The 13,760-nt window shown below is 46.4% G+C and overlaps 1 protein-coding gene across 1 annotated transcript; it reads left to right on the top strand.

The window, feature by feature from the left end:
* The first annotated feature begins 26 nt into the window (after positions 1 to 26).
* On the top strand, positions 27 to 8,208 carry CUL9 (cullin 9). The gene is made up of 10 exons (XM_010082235.1): positions 27 to 91; positions 346 to 532; positions 853 to 993; positions 3,055 to 3,219; positions 3,310 to 3,344; positions 3,852 to 3,945; positions 4,168 to 4,242; positions 4,732 to 4,842; positions 6,136 to 6,253; positions 8,048 to 8,208. Exons 1-10 carry the CDS (start codon positions 27 to 29, stop codon positions 8,206 to 8,208), a joined length of 1,152 nt encoding a protein of 383 aa, XP_010080537.1.
* Positions 8,209 to 13,760: the final 5,552 nt, after the last annotated feature.

The following is a 13,760-nucleotide window of genomic DNA, read 5'->3' as shown; positions in this document are numbered from 1 at the left end:
CAACACCTCTTGGGGGCCAGGCGCAGATGGTTTTCCAGAGCAGGCCATCAGAGGCATCTCCAGATGAGGACAGCATAGACTGCCTGTATGGGTAGGGATGCATGTCACCAGGTGTGGAGGAGCGTGCATCTCCACCCTGTGTAGACATGACATGTTTCTCCATGTCAGGTTGAATCCTGGCATAGGCAGGTTGGAGGAGTTTCTCATGGCAATGGTGCAGGTACCAATGGGTCACACTCTTAGTCCAGAAGAGGCAAAGCTGCTTATGAACCAGACGGTAAAGCAGGTCCAGGATACTCTGAGCATCCCGGATGATGTTGCTCGGCACCTCCTCATGCACTGCAGGTGGAATGTGGATTTCCTGATCCAGTGCTATGTGGAGAACTGTGAGACCCTGCTCATCTCCTCGGGGCTGCAGGTGCAGGATGCCCAGCTCCCCCCAAGCCCAGGAACCCACTGCCCAGTCTGTGTGAACCAGCTGTGTCCCACTGAGAAGCCACCAACCCTCTGCTGCATGCACTACTGCTGCAAGGTGAAGGTCCTGGGGTCTTTGGGTCCTGTAACTTTGCAGGGAATTGCTGCTGCCTAGTTGGTTGCAGTTGGTTGGCTTTGTCTGAGGCTGTTATCGGGTGATTTTCACAGAGCTCTTTTATTCTCTTCTCAGCTCCCTCATTTGTTGCGATGCTTCAGTTCCTGATTAGTCTGTTCCCACTTTAGTGCTTTTGAGTGCTTGTCCGCGGATTGTGGTGGTTTTGTGCACCCTCTGCTGGGTAGGGTGTGCTTCCAAGGGTCACATGACCCAGGTGGCGCAGCATCTGTTAAGCTCTGATCTCTCCTCTTCTGCCTTCACAGCCCTGTTGGAGTGAGTATCTCACAACTCGCATTGAACAGAACATGGTTGTCAACTGCACCTGTCCCATATCTGAGTGCCGTGCACAGCCAACTACAGCCTTCATTTGTTCCATTGTTTCCTCCAAGGAGATTATAGACAAGGTGAAGTAGGAGAGGTGGTTACTGGGTGCCCAAGCTCTGTTTCATTTTGATCAGCACTAGCAGATAATCTCGCTGCTGCTTTCCCCCTTCCCGTTACTAAGACGAGCAGTGTGATATCTGAGGCAGACCACATTTCTGCCCAGTGGTGTCTGTTGCTCTGATCATGGTCAATACCAGCTATTCAGGAAAGCATAACATCAGCAAAAGAGCACAGTGGTATTTTCTCTAAATGTGTCTCCACCAACGTGGTTCTTTCAACCAACATCTCAGGTGCATCCTTAGTTGAGGACCAGGTGGGACCTGTGGTAGCATCTCATGACAAGTATCTTCTGCTGGTGTGCTCTAAACAATTGTAAAATCTAGGACAAAGGAAGAGAAAACGTTTGAGCAATTTCATTTTATGGCTGCCTCAATGACTCCAGTGTCCTTTCTCTTCCATCAGTCTCTGGCTTTGAGCACTTCAGACTTTTGTGAAGGTGACAGAAGTTACCACATCAGACTTAATCTTCACTCTAAGTCTGTGTGGGTCTACAGACGTCTCTAAACTAGGCTTCCTGAACTCTGCTCACCTTAGCCTTCAGTCAGTAGGGGGCTGCTTGTTCTGATGCAGAAGCTACTTTTTCTCCCTATTCTTTCAGTTTTTGGTTATTACTTAGAGCTGAATGCCCTCCCCACCTAATGGCAGAGATGTGGCTGTTGCATGACAGACTCTTTTTGTTAATTGCTGGACAGAACAGGTATCTCATCTGTTTTCCACTGCTCCTTTGTTTGACAGTTCTCCACCAGCAATTGCTTCTCCAAAGATACGCTCCTCTTCTTCCAGCTTGTTACTGTCATTTTGATCCACTTCTAAGGAGGAATGAACAGTGGTCATAAAGGTTGCCCTATCTTGTAATTTTTCTTTAAGCTTGCAAACTGACAACCAAAATGGCTACAGAAAAACATTTCCTTTGATGATGTTTCTTTTGTATCTTGTTTTGTATAAGAAGAGCTTGGAGAATTAGTGCATGTGTCTGGGCAGTTAGTTCTTACTGGCTTTGCAAATCCTCTAGCCACACCTGTCTGAGAGCAGGATTTAATATCATGTTGCTGTGGCTATTTTATAAAAAAAAAAAATACTGCAGGTCAACAGAAATTGCAGCCAATTTTAACAAGTTGCTCTGCTGCTCTCACTGAAATGTTATCTGTTTCCCTTTTTGCCCAGTAAGTGGCATCGCTGGAGTGTTAATGCCTTGTGCAGAGTCACACATACAGTCATAAAATATCTTAGATTACAATAATCTGTGGAGATCTCTGGTCCAACCCTGTGCTGAAAAGGTCCACTAGCATCTTAGGTTAAGAAAAGCATTGACAGCAGGCTGAGGAAGGTGATCCTTCCCTTCTACCCCGTGCTGGTGAGACCACATCTGGAGTTCTACGTCCATTTCTGGGGTCACCAGTACAAGAAAGACATGGACATACTGGGGAATCCAGCAGAAGGCCACAGAGGTGTTTTAGGTTTTGGAACACCTCTGGGAGAAGCTGAGAGAGCTGGGTTTGTTTAGCCTGGAGAAGAGGAGGCTCAGGGATGGATTTTATCAACGTGTAAATACACAGTGGGATTAAGGAGCCATATTCTTGGTGATATCCAGTGAAAGGATAAGAGGCAGTGGGCACCAATTTATATACAAGGAATGACATTTAAACACAAGAAAACTTTTTTTGACAGTAAAGGTAAGGGGACATTGAAACAGGTTGGGCAGAGACGCTTGTAGTCTCTATCCTTGGTACCCTCAAAACACAACTGGACACAGTCCTGAGTAACACTGCTTTGAGCTGGAGGCGTTGGACTAGGTTTTCTCTCCAGAAGTGCCTTCCAACCTCAGCTATTCTGTGATTTTGTGAAACAGCCTCCAGATATGAAAGGAGGGGTGGGGAATGAAAGAGTAAACTAACTTAGTGTTACTTTGTTGTGAGCAGTTGTTCAGTCAGATGTAGAGCCCGGAGGCACGAGTCCCCAGTTGTAAGGCCTAACCATGCAGCTTCTCTGCCTTAAATCTCCTTCCTGGCTTCTTATTACAGTATGAAAAAGCCCTCCTCAGAGGCTATGTTGAGTGTTGCTCCAACCTGACATGGTGCACCAACCCTCAGGGCTGCGATCAGATCCTCCTTAAGGATGGACTTGGCTATGGGGCAGCCTGTTCCAAGTGCTCCTGGATGTCCTGCTTCAACTGCAACTTTCCAGAGGTGAGGCTGAGCTGAATCATGGGCAATACTGTCTTACATTTGGCACACACCATTCCGCTTTTGTGTGTGTTGACTGGCTCTTTCTTTCAGGCCCATTATCCTGCCAGCTGCAGCCACATGTCTCAGTGGGTGGATGATGATGGCTACTATGAGGGAATGACAAGTGAAGCCCAAAGCAAACATCTGGCTAAGCTAATTTCGAAGCATTGCCCAAGCTGCCAGGCTCAGATAGAGAAAAATGAGGGGTGCCTGCAGTGAGTATCTATTTTTGTTTGCTGCTGGAGACAGGAGAGGGCAAAGACATACAGTTAGGTCCATTGTGCTTGTTTGTTGGGGTTTTTTTTGGCTGTGGAGTAAGGGTTATAGCAGGTCTGTTTTATTGTTTGAGGAATGAGTGATTGCTTCTAATTCCTAGGAAAAGTAAAATATTCCTCAGGATTCAAAGTGAAATCCATTGATAGTTTCCAGCAGAGGCTTTACAAAATACATGCAGGGAAATGGATATTACTGAGTGAATTGGAGTGACTGGGTTGCACACTCCAGCCCTGTGATGTAGGAGAGCACTGAGAGGAACTCTCTGCAAGTGGCTGTTAGGACTGAGTGATTCCCATTGTTCTTCTCCTGCCATGCAGTATGACGTGTGCAAAGTGTAACCATGGCTTCTGTTGGCGTTGCCTCAAGCCCTGGAGGCCGACTCATAAGGATTATTACAACTGCTCTGCTATGGTGAGTGGTTTGCTATATCCCAGCGGTTTATGCTGGTGTTGAGATGCACCTGGCCTCTCAGAGAGAAGGTCAGAATCTCCACTTGTGCTTTTTCCTCTGGACTTTGCACGCTTGCCAGTAATATTGATAGTATTGTCAAAGTCTGTATGTGTGGTACCCATTTCCAGGCAGCCCTGGTACTTGAGGGAAATTGCTACAGGTTACTTCTACCTTTCCCTTCAGGTGAGCAAAGCATCTTGGCAGGAGAAGCGTTTTCAGGATTACAATGAGAGATGCACCTTTCATCATCATGCAAGGGTAAGGCCTCTTCCTTCCTTTGCAGCTGCTGACTCTGTTGCCTTAGCCCTGCTGAGCAGGACAGTTTCTGTTGTGTCTAAATATATTTCCCCTGAAGCTAAGGAGCAGGCTTTGGATCCAGGAGGATGGTTGGTCATTTCACTGTTGCTCTGATGTAATGGGTAGTTCTTCACCTGCTTTCTTTCTTCTGCTGTGGAAACTGAACACCTAACTTGTGTTGTTCACGTGCTCAGCCTGACGCAGTATGTAGAAGCGATGGCAACTGAAGGCTGAACTCTGTCTAGAGCTACTGAGATACTGTAAAAGGTTGAAGTGATGGCACAGCAGAGATGTCATAGTTGGATGCAGTAAATGCTTTCCTGCTGCCTGCATCTTCTGGGATGGCACTTCAGGATGCTTAGCAATTATCTGTGTGGAAGGTGCTGTTTTTTCAGTCTTGTGGATCTTGACGTTGACTTTTTTTTTTCCCCCCTCCTGTGGTTATTGCAGGAATTTGCTGTGAGTCTGAGGAACAGAGTTTCTTCCATCAGTGAGATGCCAAAAATTAGGACTTTGAACTTTGTTCTTGATGCCTGCAAACTGCTAGAACAGGCACGGAAGGTAAGGCTGGGTAACAGACTTGCTGAGGTTTAGGTCTAATTCTATTGGTGCATAAAACGTGCCTTTCTTAAAGTGAGGAGACGCCAACCTTGCTCTACTCCAAACAAGGGGAGACTGAAAAAGCTTGAAGGGAGGAACAGTATCAGGACAGGGGAAGAGCTCATGTCTGCCTTTCCCTGCTCTCACTCTGAGTTGGGCTCTGTCTGCAGTGTTCCTCACAGTCAGATCATAGGATTTGGAGCTTAGCTCAAGATGATACCATTGAATCAGCACAAGGATCTATATTTAGGGTTTTCGTATACTGGATTTGGTCCATTCCAATTTGAAATGCCCCAGTGGTGGTACTTACCTTTTGAAAGCTCTCTTGATGCTGTGTTACAGTTAGAACATCCCTCTTGATGCTCACGTTATGATTTTCCTTTCTTAAATTAATTTCATGAGCCATAGGTGTTTTGGGAGCACTGTTACCTACTGCGTGCCCTGGTAGCCACGTTATGAAGGATTTGTAATGCAGCCACTGAATGTGTGCAGTAAGGCTGTGACAGCATAGGCCTGCAATGTCTTCTATCCCCTGAAACATAGGAAGGAGGTGGGAATTGCGTTTACAGTATTGCTTTTGCAATATATACCTTGCTTGTGCAGGCAGACTTGATTTTGAGAGAGGAATGTGGAACAAGGATGTCTGGCCCTGTTTTGTCTTTTCAGTATGGTAGCCCCTCCATTTGCCAGGGTACATATCAGTGTTGCTTGCTGCTGCTGGCTCTTCTGCACCATTTCTTTAAATGGAAACAGTGGTCTTGTTTTCTGCTGAGTGCCCGAATGGCTTTAGGGATCATTAAATTCATAATAGGAGTCTGTCACTTGTTGAAAAGCCTTTGTCATGGGCTCTTGGTTCTCTTAGTTCATTGCTGCTTGAGTTCAACCTGGTCTGCCCAGCGATGTGTAGATCTGTGATGGTTGTTTTGACTCTCTGCCTGCTGGTCAATCACATTTGTTATGCATTTACAGTCTGTGTTCTTGTGATGGCTTGCAGGTGGGAACAATCAGTTATTTCAGACTTCAGTACAAAATAATTACACATTCATCTGCGATCCTATGAGTAACTCTAGGTAACCTGGTGCTGCTGTCACTTGGCGTAATGGTTCACTGGGCTATAGCCACAGACCAGAAGCACTGCCAGGCTTCTCTCAGTCACTGATACCTAATGAAGTCTGTAAGGGTTTGATGCTACTCTCTTCTTGCGCACTCTGAAGCTGAAGGAGAATGCTTACAGCATGATATGTACTGCTCCAGGTGCTGGCCTATTCCTGTGTGTACAGCTACTATAACCAGGACACTGAGAGCATGGATATTGTGGAACAGCAGACTGAGAGCCTGGAGCTGCACACTAATACTCTGCAGATCCTTCTGGGTAAGTCCCACAGCCTCTCCAAAGCAGAGACTAGCATTCCCAGCTGTCTGGTTCAAAGGGTGGCAGCTCTGTAGTGGGGCAATAGTATACACACCAGCATGCAGCTGGTCTCTCTCACTTCTCACAGCCCATTTTTACCTTCTTGATATCATATCTGGAAAGTCCACCAAAGCAGTTTGGCTGCCAGCAGAGACTGATGCAGTAAGGAGCAACATGTTCCCTTCTGAAAGAGGAATGTGTGTGCACAGGAGACCAAAGTAGCTGTGACTGGTGTCATAATCAGAGCCAAGGGACTCGGTCTCTGCTTAAGAGTGTGGGAAGCAGTGTGACCTTGTTGGCTTTGAATTGCAGAGGAAACCCTCCTGCAGTACCAGGATCTGGCCTCTTCTCTTCAACTCCTGAAAGAAGAGTGTGTCAGTGCTGGCTTGGAGTTGATACACCAGATCAAGGAGCGTCTCTTTGCAATTCTCTGGCACTCCACACAGGTGAAGTCCACATGCCTGTTAGTGGCTTGTCTTGCTCTGGTCTAGTTTGATCTTGGGCAAACCTAGAAAGGGGCTTGATCAGCTGAAGGGATAGACTCTCAGTGCTGTGTGCATGTAGGGAAGGGGTTTGCAGCACAAGATACACCCCAAATCCCATATTGTCTCTTTCTTCTGGTTGTTCGTCCGTGCTAGCAGGATTTCCACATTGGGCTCCAGACTTTGTCAGATCCTGGTCAGAGAAAGGTGAAACTCTCGAATGTGCCTACTTCAGCCGCTGCCTGTATAGGGTGAGTTTTTTTAGCAGAGTGACAGGGAAAGGTGGGTGAATGCAGGCAAAAAGCAGGTGACCAGGCTTTTCTCCTGTGCTTGCTCACATACGAGAGGTAATAACAGATACTGATTACTTGCATCCTATGTTGTGGTTTGAGAAAATAATGTAAGTGACATAGTGGTGTAGGGACACCGGCGAAACCTCCACTTGGTATGCAGCTCTGGTCAAGAAAGCTCCATTGCTGGCAGACCCAGTTATGGAAGTCACTCTCCCAGGACTCTTTTGGGTTTCTGTGGGGAGTCACGCTCTTTCTTCAGAAATGTGTTGGAGATTTAGGAAGGTGTCTAGATGAAAGAAGCAATAATAGGAATATACATGGGAGGAGATGGAAGGGCCTGACATTTAAGAAGGGAATGGAGAAGAGGTGACACAGCTCTAAGATAGTGTGTTGAGAGGTGAAATGGATGGTCTGTTGTTTCCCTGTCCTAGAGTACTGACCTGGCAGGTGTTAAGTATGATTGAAAGGTGATGAGTTCGAAACAAAGTCCATTCCTATATGACATGCTGTTTAAACCAAGAAACACAACTGGCATCTATCCCAGTGTGACTAATCTCCCCTGACAGCTGCTGTGTTTCCAGGAGCTGAACAGAGTGCTGAGTGTTGCAAGAAAGAATGACAACTGGGTCAAGAAACACTTTGTTTCAGAGCAGGGTTTCTGGTCTCCTTGAAATGAAGCTGAGGCACCAGAGCTGGTGGCAGACTGCTGCTTGTTGACACAGTCACAGGTGGCTCTCTGACACAGCCCTGTGCTTCATGCATGGACAAGGCCATTTAATCACCTTCTCCTACAGGCAGCTGCATGGCTGCTGTGTCCTTGAGGCATGGCTTTGGGTGGGGATGCTGAGGTGATGGTGGTATGGAGGATGAGGGTGATGTGGGGCTGGGTTATGGTTGCTGCTCACAACTGGTGCTCTGCTCTGATGCTCTGTTCCTCAACAGGCCAAAACATACCATATTGTGTGACTCCCCCAACACAGATGAAGGTGGCAAAGAGGTTGAAGATGAGGAGTATGAACCACAGTGGCAGGAAGACTATGATGATGATGATAACTTTGATGAAGACAACTTCCTGTTTGATGATGAGTCAGATAACCTTGATTGTGACTCTTACTTTGATGATGATGATACCTATGACTAGAAGTGGGCAGTCACCCAGCTGGCTAGCCTGGACCTCTGCCTCTACTCTTCCTCGACCAGTTTGTATTGGTCTCTTTCCTCAAAGACAGTGAGGAGCTCTCGGGGAGAATGAAGGGACATTTCATCTGGGGGCTACTTACTCAGTGACTCCCCTTTAGTATGCAGAAACATTGTCCTGGACAGATGGGCTGTGTCACTGTGCCACCTCTCTCAGAAAGACATCTCGCCTTTCTCCCTTGTCTCCATTTCTGCCCATAGGTATCTAATTGCATTAGAAAGTCACAGTCCAGCTGCAAAGTGAGGGCTGCTTGTCACCTGTTAAGGGACTGTTCAGTGTCCTTGGATCTGCTCTCCCCAAGGACTGAACACAGGTGAGTGTGGCATGTGTCCTAGTATGGCACTGTCTAATCCAGCCTGTGTCTGGGAATACTAGAAAGCGATGTGTTTACACTCAAGTCAAAGCCTCCCCTCTGGAGCTGGTGGGATTCCCTCCAGAGACACAGATGGATGTGGTTCAGTGCATTCCTCTAGCTGAGGGGAACAGCTTGTTTGCTGGTGGTGTTGTCTTCTCTGCTATGAAGCAGCATGGGCTGCTACGAGTGGCATAAGTTTGCAGGACTGTTTTTAAGTGTATAAAAATGTACACACACACATATGAGATATATATATGTGCAGAGGTTGTTCGGATAATTCTTTATCTTTGCAAAAAAAAAAAAGGAAGAAAACCCTGAGGAACAAGGGTTGAAAAAAGTTCTGTTTAAAACAGGAACAGTTTTCTTCTAGCACAAGCCTCCTTGTTGTCTGTGGGGAACATGGGTGTGAGGGGAGAGCAGGACCTTCTCGAGGGAGGAGGATGGGACCTTGATGTGCTCATCCCAGGAGTTATTTGTGACATTGATGTGGGTTTGGGATCCTCACCCAGGCCCTGCGGTCTGCCCTGCAAAGTGGCTTTTCCTTCCTGGGCAGTTGAGGAAACAGTAAGATGTATGGGGAGGGATGGAAAAGAGAGCAGGGGAGCAGACCCCACAGAGGGATGGTGCTGGTGTTCCTGGGAGCAGGTGCAAGACAGAATGCCTGCATATTGATGAAGGTGGGAGCATCTGGTGCTAAGCAGGAGGCAGATGTGGGACTGTTAGGAGGGGTTTGGGGGTTGAGTTGGAGCTTTGTGGGATTGTTGTGGAGATACAGGCCTCTTCTCAGGCCTTGGGTAGCATCTGGGAGGGATGTGGGGTTGTTAGGGGATGCTGGGCAGGGGACAAGTACTGGGGCAGACCAGGGAGAGAGGACTGTTTTTTCCATTTTCTTCCACCCCCTTGCTCCTAGTCCTTGTTGCTACCTGGCTCGGAAACCACCCTGGTGTAGGGAGGGGAGGCAGGGATGAACATGGTTTGTAGAGGTTCTATGGATCCCCTTGGGGCAAGTTAAGGTGAAACGGCACCAAACAATTGCATACTGGCTTACAACTTTAATGCATATAATCTTTAGGGAAAAAGGGAAGCATTGAATGTAAAATGTAACAGAATTACCAAAAAAACCCAAATGGCTTGGTAACGACAACTCCTAACAACACCCACTGCCAACACCAAAACTTCCAACAATGTGATAACTATGAACGCTGTAATGACAGCACAACTACCAACAATACTAAAAACCTGCAATGCTTATAAAACTGGCAATCACTTACCAGTACTAAAACAAGCAATCACTTATCACAATGAGACTTTCCACAGAAACCTGCGGAACAAGTCCCAGAAGGAGCTGGCATAAAATTTACAAGCCTACAAGCCTGCTCTTTTTTTTTATTCACCTTTTATAGACCAAAGTTCTCAGGTCTCTGCTTAACTTTCTTTAATTAGCATAGGACATGATGGAGGTGTCTCCTTAATTTGCATGGGAAGCACCATCTTTTTTGTGCAGGTGCAAGAGGGGAAAGGGCAGCATTAACCCTTTCAACCCATAGGGTCAGTGGTTGTGCAGACCTTGGATTAGATTGTATTAGACTAACTTTGGCTGAACTTTCTTTGTTGGTGCCTTCAAGTGTGTGTGGGGGTGGTGACCCTGTCACACTGTTAAGCAAAAGAAGTTTGCTATGTCGTAGGAGTAAGGCTGTAAGTCCTTTGTTAGTGAGGGGAGTAAAGCCTTTGGTGCATTCCTCACTTCTTATCAGCAAGGAATACAACAACTGCTTTTTAAAACTGAGGTGTTTGAGACGTCACAAGACCTTTCCTTGTAGAAGGAATTATTAAGGTCTTATTTCTTTAAGAAAAAAAGAATAAGACCATGCATGTTGAGGTGCCCGTAGGGGACGGTCCTGACAAGAAGCAGCTCTAGCTACAGCATCTCCATGCAGACCTGCAGGAAGAATCATAGACTGGTTTAGCTTGGAAGGGACCTTTAAAAGTCACCTAGTCCACCCCCTGCAGTGGGCTTCCATTAGCTTGGGTTGCTCAGAGCCCCATCCAACCTGATGTTGAGTGTCTCTAGGTCTTTGCCACCTTTCTGGGCAACCTGTGCCTGTGTCTCACCACTCTCATTGTAAAAAAATTTCTTCTTTATATCTAGACTGAATCTCTCCTCTTTTAATTTAAACCGTTACCCTTTCTCCTGTTGCTGCTGGTCCTACTAAAAAGTCTGTCCCTATCTTATAAGTCCCCTTTCAGCACTGGAAGCTGCTGGAAGGTCTCCCTGGAGCCTTCTCTTCTCCAGGCTGCACACCCCCAACTCTCTCAGCCTGTTGAACAACCCCAACTCTCTCAGCCTGTCCTTGCACGGGAGCTGCTCCAGCCCTCGGACCATCTCCTGGGCTCCTCTGGCCCCGCTCTAGCAGTTCCGTGTCTGTCCTGTGCTGAGGACCCCAGAGCTGGATGCAGCACTGTGGGGGGGGGTCGGGTCTCACGAGAGCAGAGGGACAGAATCCCCTGCCTTGACCTGGTGGTCACACTTCTTTTGATGCAGCCCAGAATACAGTTGGCTTAAAGAAGGGGCAAGCTGCAACAAACTCCCATGCATGACATCTATACAATCTCATTGATGCAAATAGTTTACACAGAACCCTGAAGTGTATTGGGCAGAAAAGCTCCAAGGTTAAAGCCAAACACCGTTCTAAGCTCCCTGACCACAGAGAGTGAAACCAGAGTGTGCCCATGGGGGAGAAGGCAGCAGTACCTTCACACACAGGAATGCTTTGGTCCTCTGAGCCTCCTTCTGCGATTTGTGGTGCAGATTTTCGGTGATGTCCTGTGGCTGTTTCACCAGCTCTGTAGGGTCCATCAAGCTCATTGGCACAATGCTGAATACTAGAATGAAAGCAGATGGTTCAAATGCAAGAAGCTTTGCCATAGCTGCAGGTCTGCAGAGGTCAGCTGTGAACTAAGCCACCCTGAACTGGTAACACACGTCTCAGCGCTGCAACAACTCAGCAAATCAGTGCTTAAGCTAAGGCAGGGCATGAAAAACACACTCCCTGTGCCAGTCTCCCACCCAGTGCAACCATGAATTTATGGAGTGCTTCTAAATGGCTCATTTCACTTCAAGGAAATATTTTCTTTTGAAAAGCAGCAGTGTATCCTACTTGAAAAAGAAACAACCTTGATCCTTGCCTTTTCCCAGACCTTCTTCCTGTCCAGAACTCCTGGACCTTTTTTTGTCACCAGGCCTGGTTCCTATGCCTTCTTAACCACTAGCTACGTGTCCTTCTATACCAGTATTCTGTAACTTTCTGAAGGGGGAAAGAGAAACAGGTTAAAAAACCCAAACAAATAACAGACCAGCCGCTTCCCATCCCAGAAGTCACCTATTTTCAGTGACATGCAAGGGCTCCTTTGGAATCTTGCTTTTTTCGTAAAGCAGGCCATGCAAACAGAAAATACGTAAAGCAGCTGGGGAAGAGGAAGGAATGGCAGCTTTCTAACCACTTTCCTCTGTGGCTGTCTTCACAGCTACATGCATGTAGGCATGTACAATACAGAAAAGGACAGTGGATAAACTGCATCTCCTCCATCGCACTACTCAGACAGCACATCGGAGCACTGCAAAAACATATTTCAAGTAGGAAACCTTCCCCATACAAAGGCAGCTAAGCTATGGGAACAAGATATTCTCAAAGAACAGGCTCTTTGAACCACTGCCTTTTGGTTAGCAAGTTCAATGTTAGAAAGCAACAAAAGAAGCAGCATTCTCTTTCACATTTTACATAGCAGACTGTACCAACACAGAGTTCAACTCCAGTCTGAACCCCAGAATAAGAATTGCAAACTTAAAATTTCCAGAAAAAGAAAGGACTTTGAAGTGGAAACATCATAAAACATTCATGAAAGTAACAGCGGGCACATGCACATCCCTTATCACAAACTACCTGCAGCCTTACCCAAGTAAATGATATTCTCAGCTAATTCACAGCCACTGTGGTCTGGAAAATAGCGCACGGTCTCTTGGTCGTAAGCACCAAGCACATAGGTTGGAATTGGAGCTGGGGAGGAAAAACGCAGGCACTCTGTCTGCTTGAATTCAAGGACATTAGCACAAGCTCAGTCCACATTCATTAGGAATTCCGGCAGGTCCCATCCATTCCTACAGACCCCAGCACCACTCCTTTGCAGTGTGCTGAGTGAAGGGATGAGTTACACGGACTCCTGTCGGCAGTTGATCAGAAGACCTTTATTGCATTTTTACAGCACAATATATACTATTTCTTTAGTTACACACACTGTCCACACACCTGTTCCTGCTGTTCTATTGGTCAGCACGCGCTGTTCACATGCCTCAGGCTAACTTACAGTCGGTGCTTCTATAAAGCTTAAAATTAACATTGTGATACTTTTAGATCCGCAGCTTCTGAAAGAACCATGTATTCTTGCCAGTCTTGTATCTCTCCTTGATGCAACATTGTTGTTAAATTGTTTATCTTGCCATTACTCAAGCTCCTGTTCTGAACACCAAATTCCTTCTTGTATTCATTTCAAGGATGTATCGAACAACTCAAAGTTACTTGTATCAAAGTCACTTGCAGATTCCCACAGCTGAGGAGCAATAAGCACAGAACAAGAAACCTTCCTTCGAAATAAATCGCCAAGCCTGCTGTTTCCACAGATGCACATAGCACCAGCAGAGAATAACCTCTGCTTTAAATACAATTTGCTCCACTGCTGACACAAGCAGATCAACTCTGAAATGATCCTGAGCCCTAAAAACGTGGCTCTTCCCTAGGGCAATGCTAAGGAAACACCAGACCCCACAGGGACACCTGGTGATTCAGGTTAAGCTGATCTACATTTCTATGGCTGTCGAAAAACTGCAAACCATCGATGTTTTAGGGGAAAAGCTCACGTTCGCTAGCTCTTTGATTTACTTGGTAGAAGAACGTGCTGCATGACTTCACCTAGAACTGGTGGATATCGTAAGAAACACAATGAGAAATACCAGTTTTAATTCCTCTATGGCTAGGTGATCAATAAAAATTTATTTATCCACACAGCATAAGTCAAATCTTTTCAAGCTATGAGAAGTTAGAAAAAGCAATGACCAATGTCAGAGACACCTCCTGTAGACTTCCTG

Source organism: Pterocles gutturalis, unplaced genomic scaffold, assembly GCF_000699245.1.
Source record: "Pterocles gutturalis isolate BGI_N339 unplaced genomic scaffold, ASM69924v1 scaffold19919, whole genome shotgun sequence".
Classification (NCBI taxonomy): domain Eukaryota; kingdom Metazoa; phylum Chordata; class Aves; order Pterocliformes; family Pteroclidae; genus Pterocles; species Pterocles gutturalis.
This window is presented reverse-complemented; position numbering and strand designations above follow the sequence as displayed.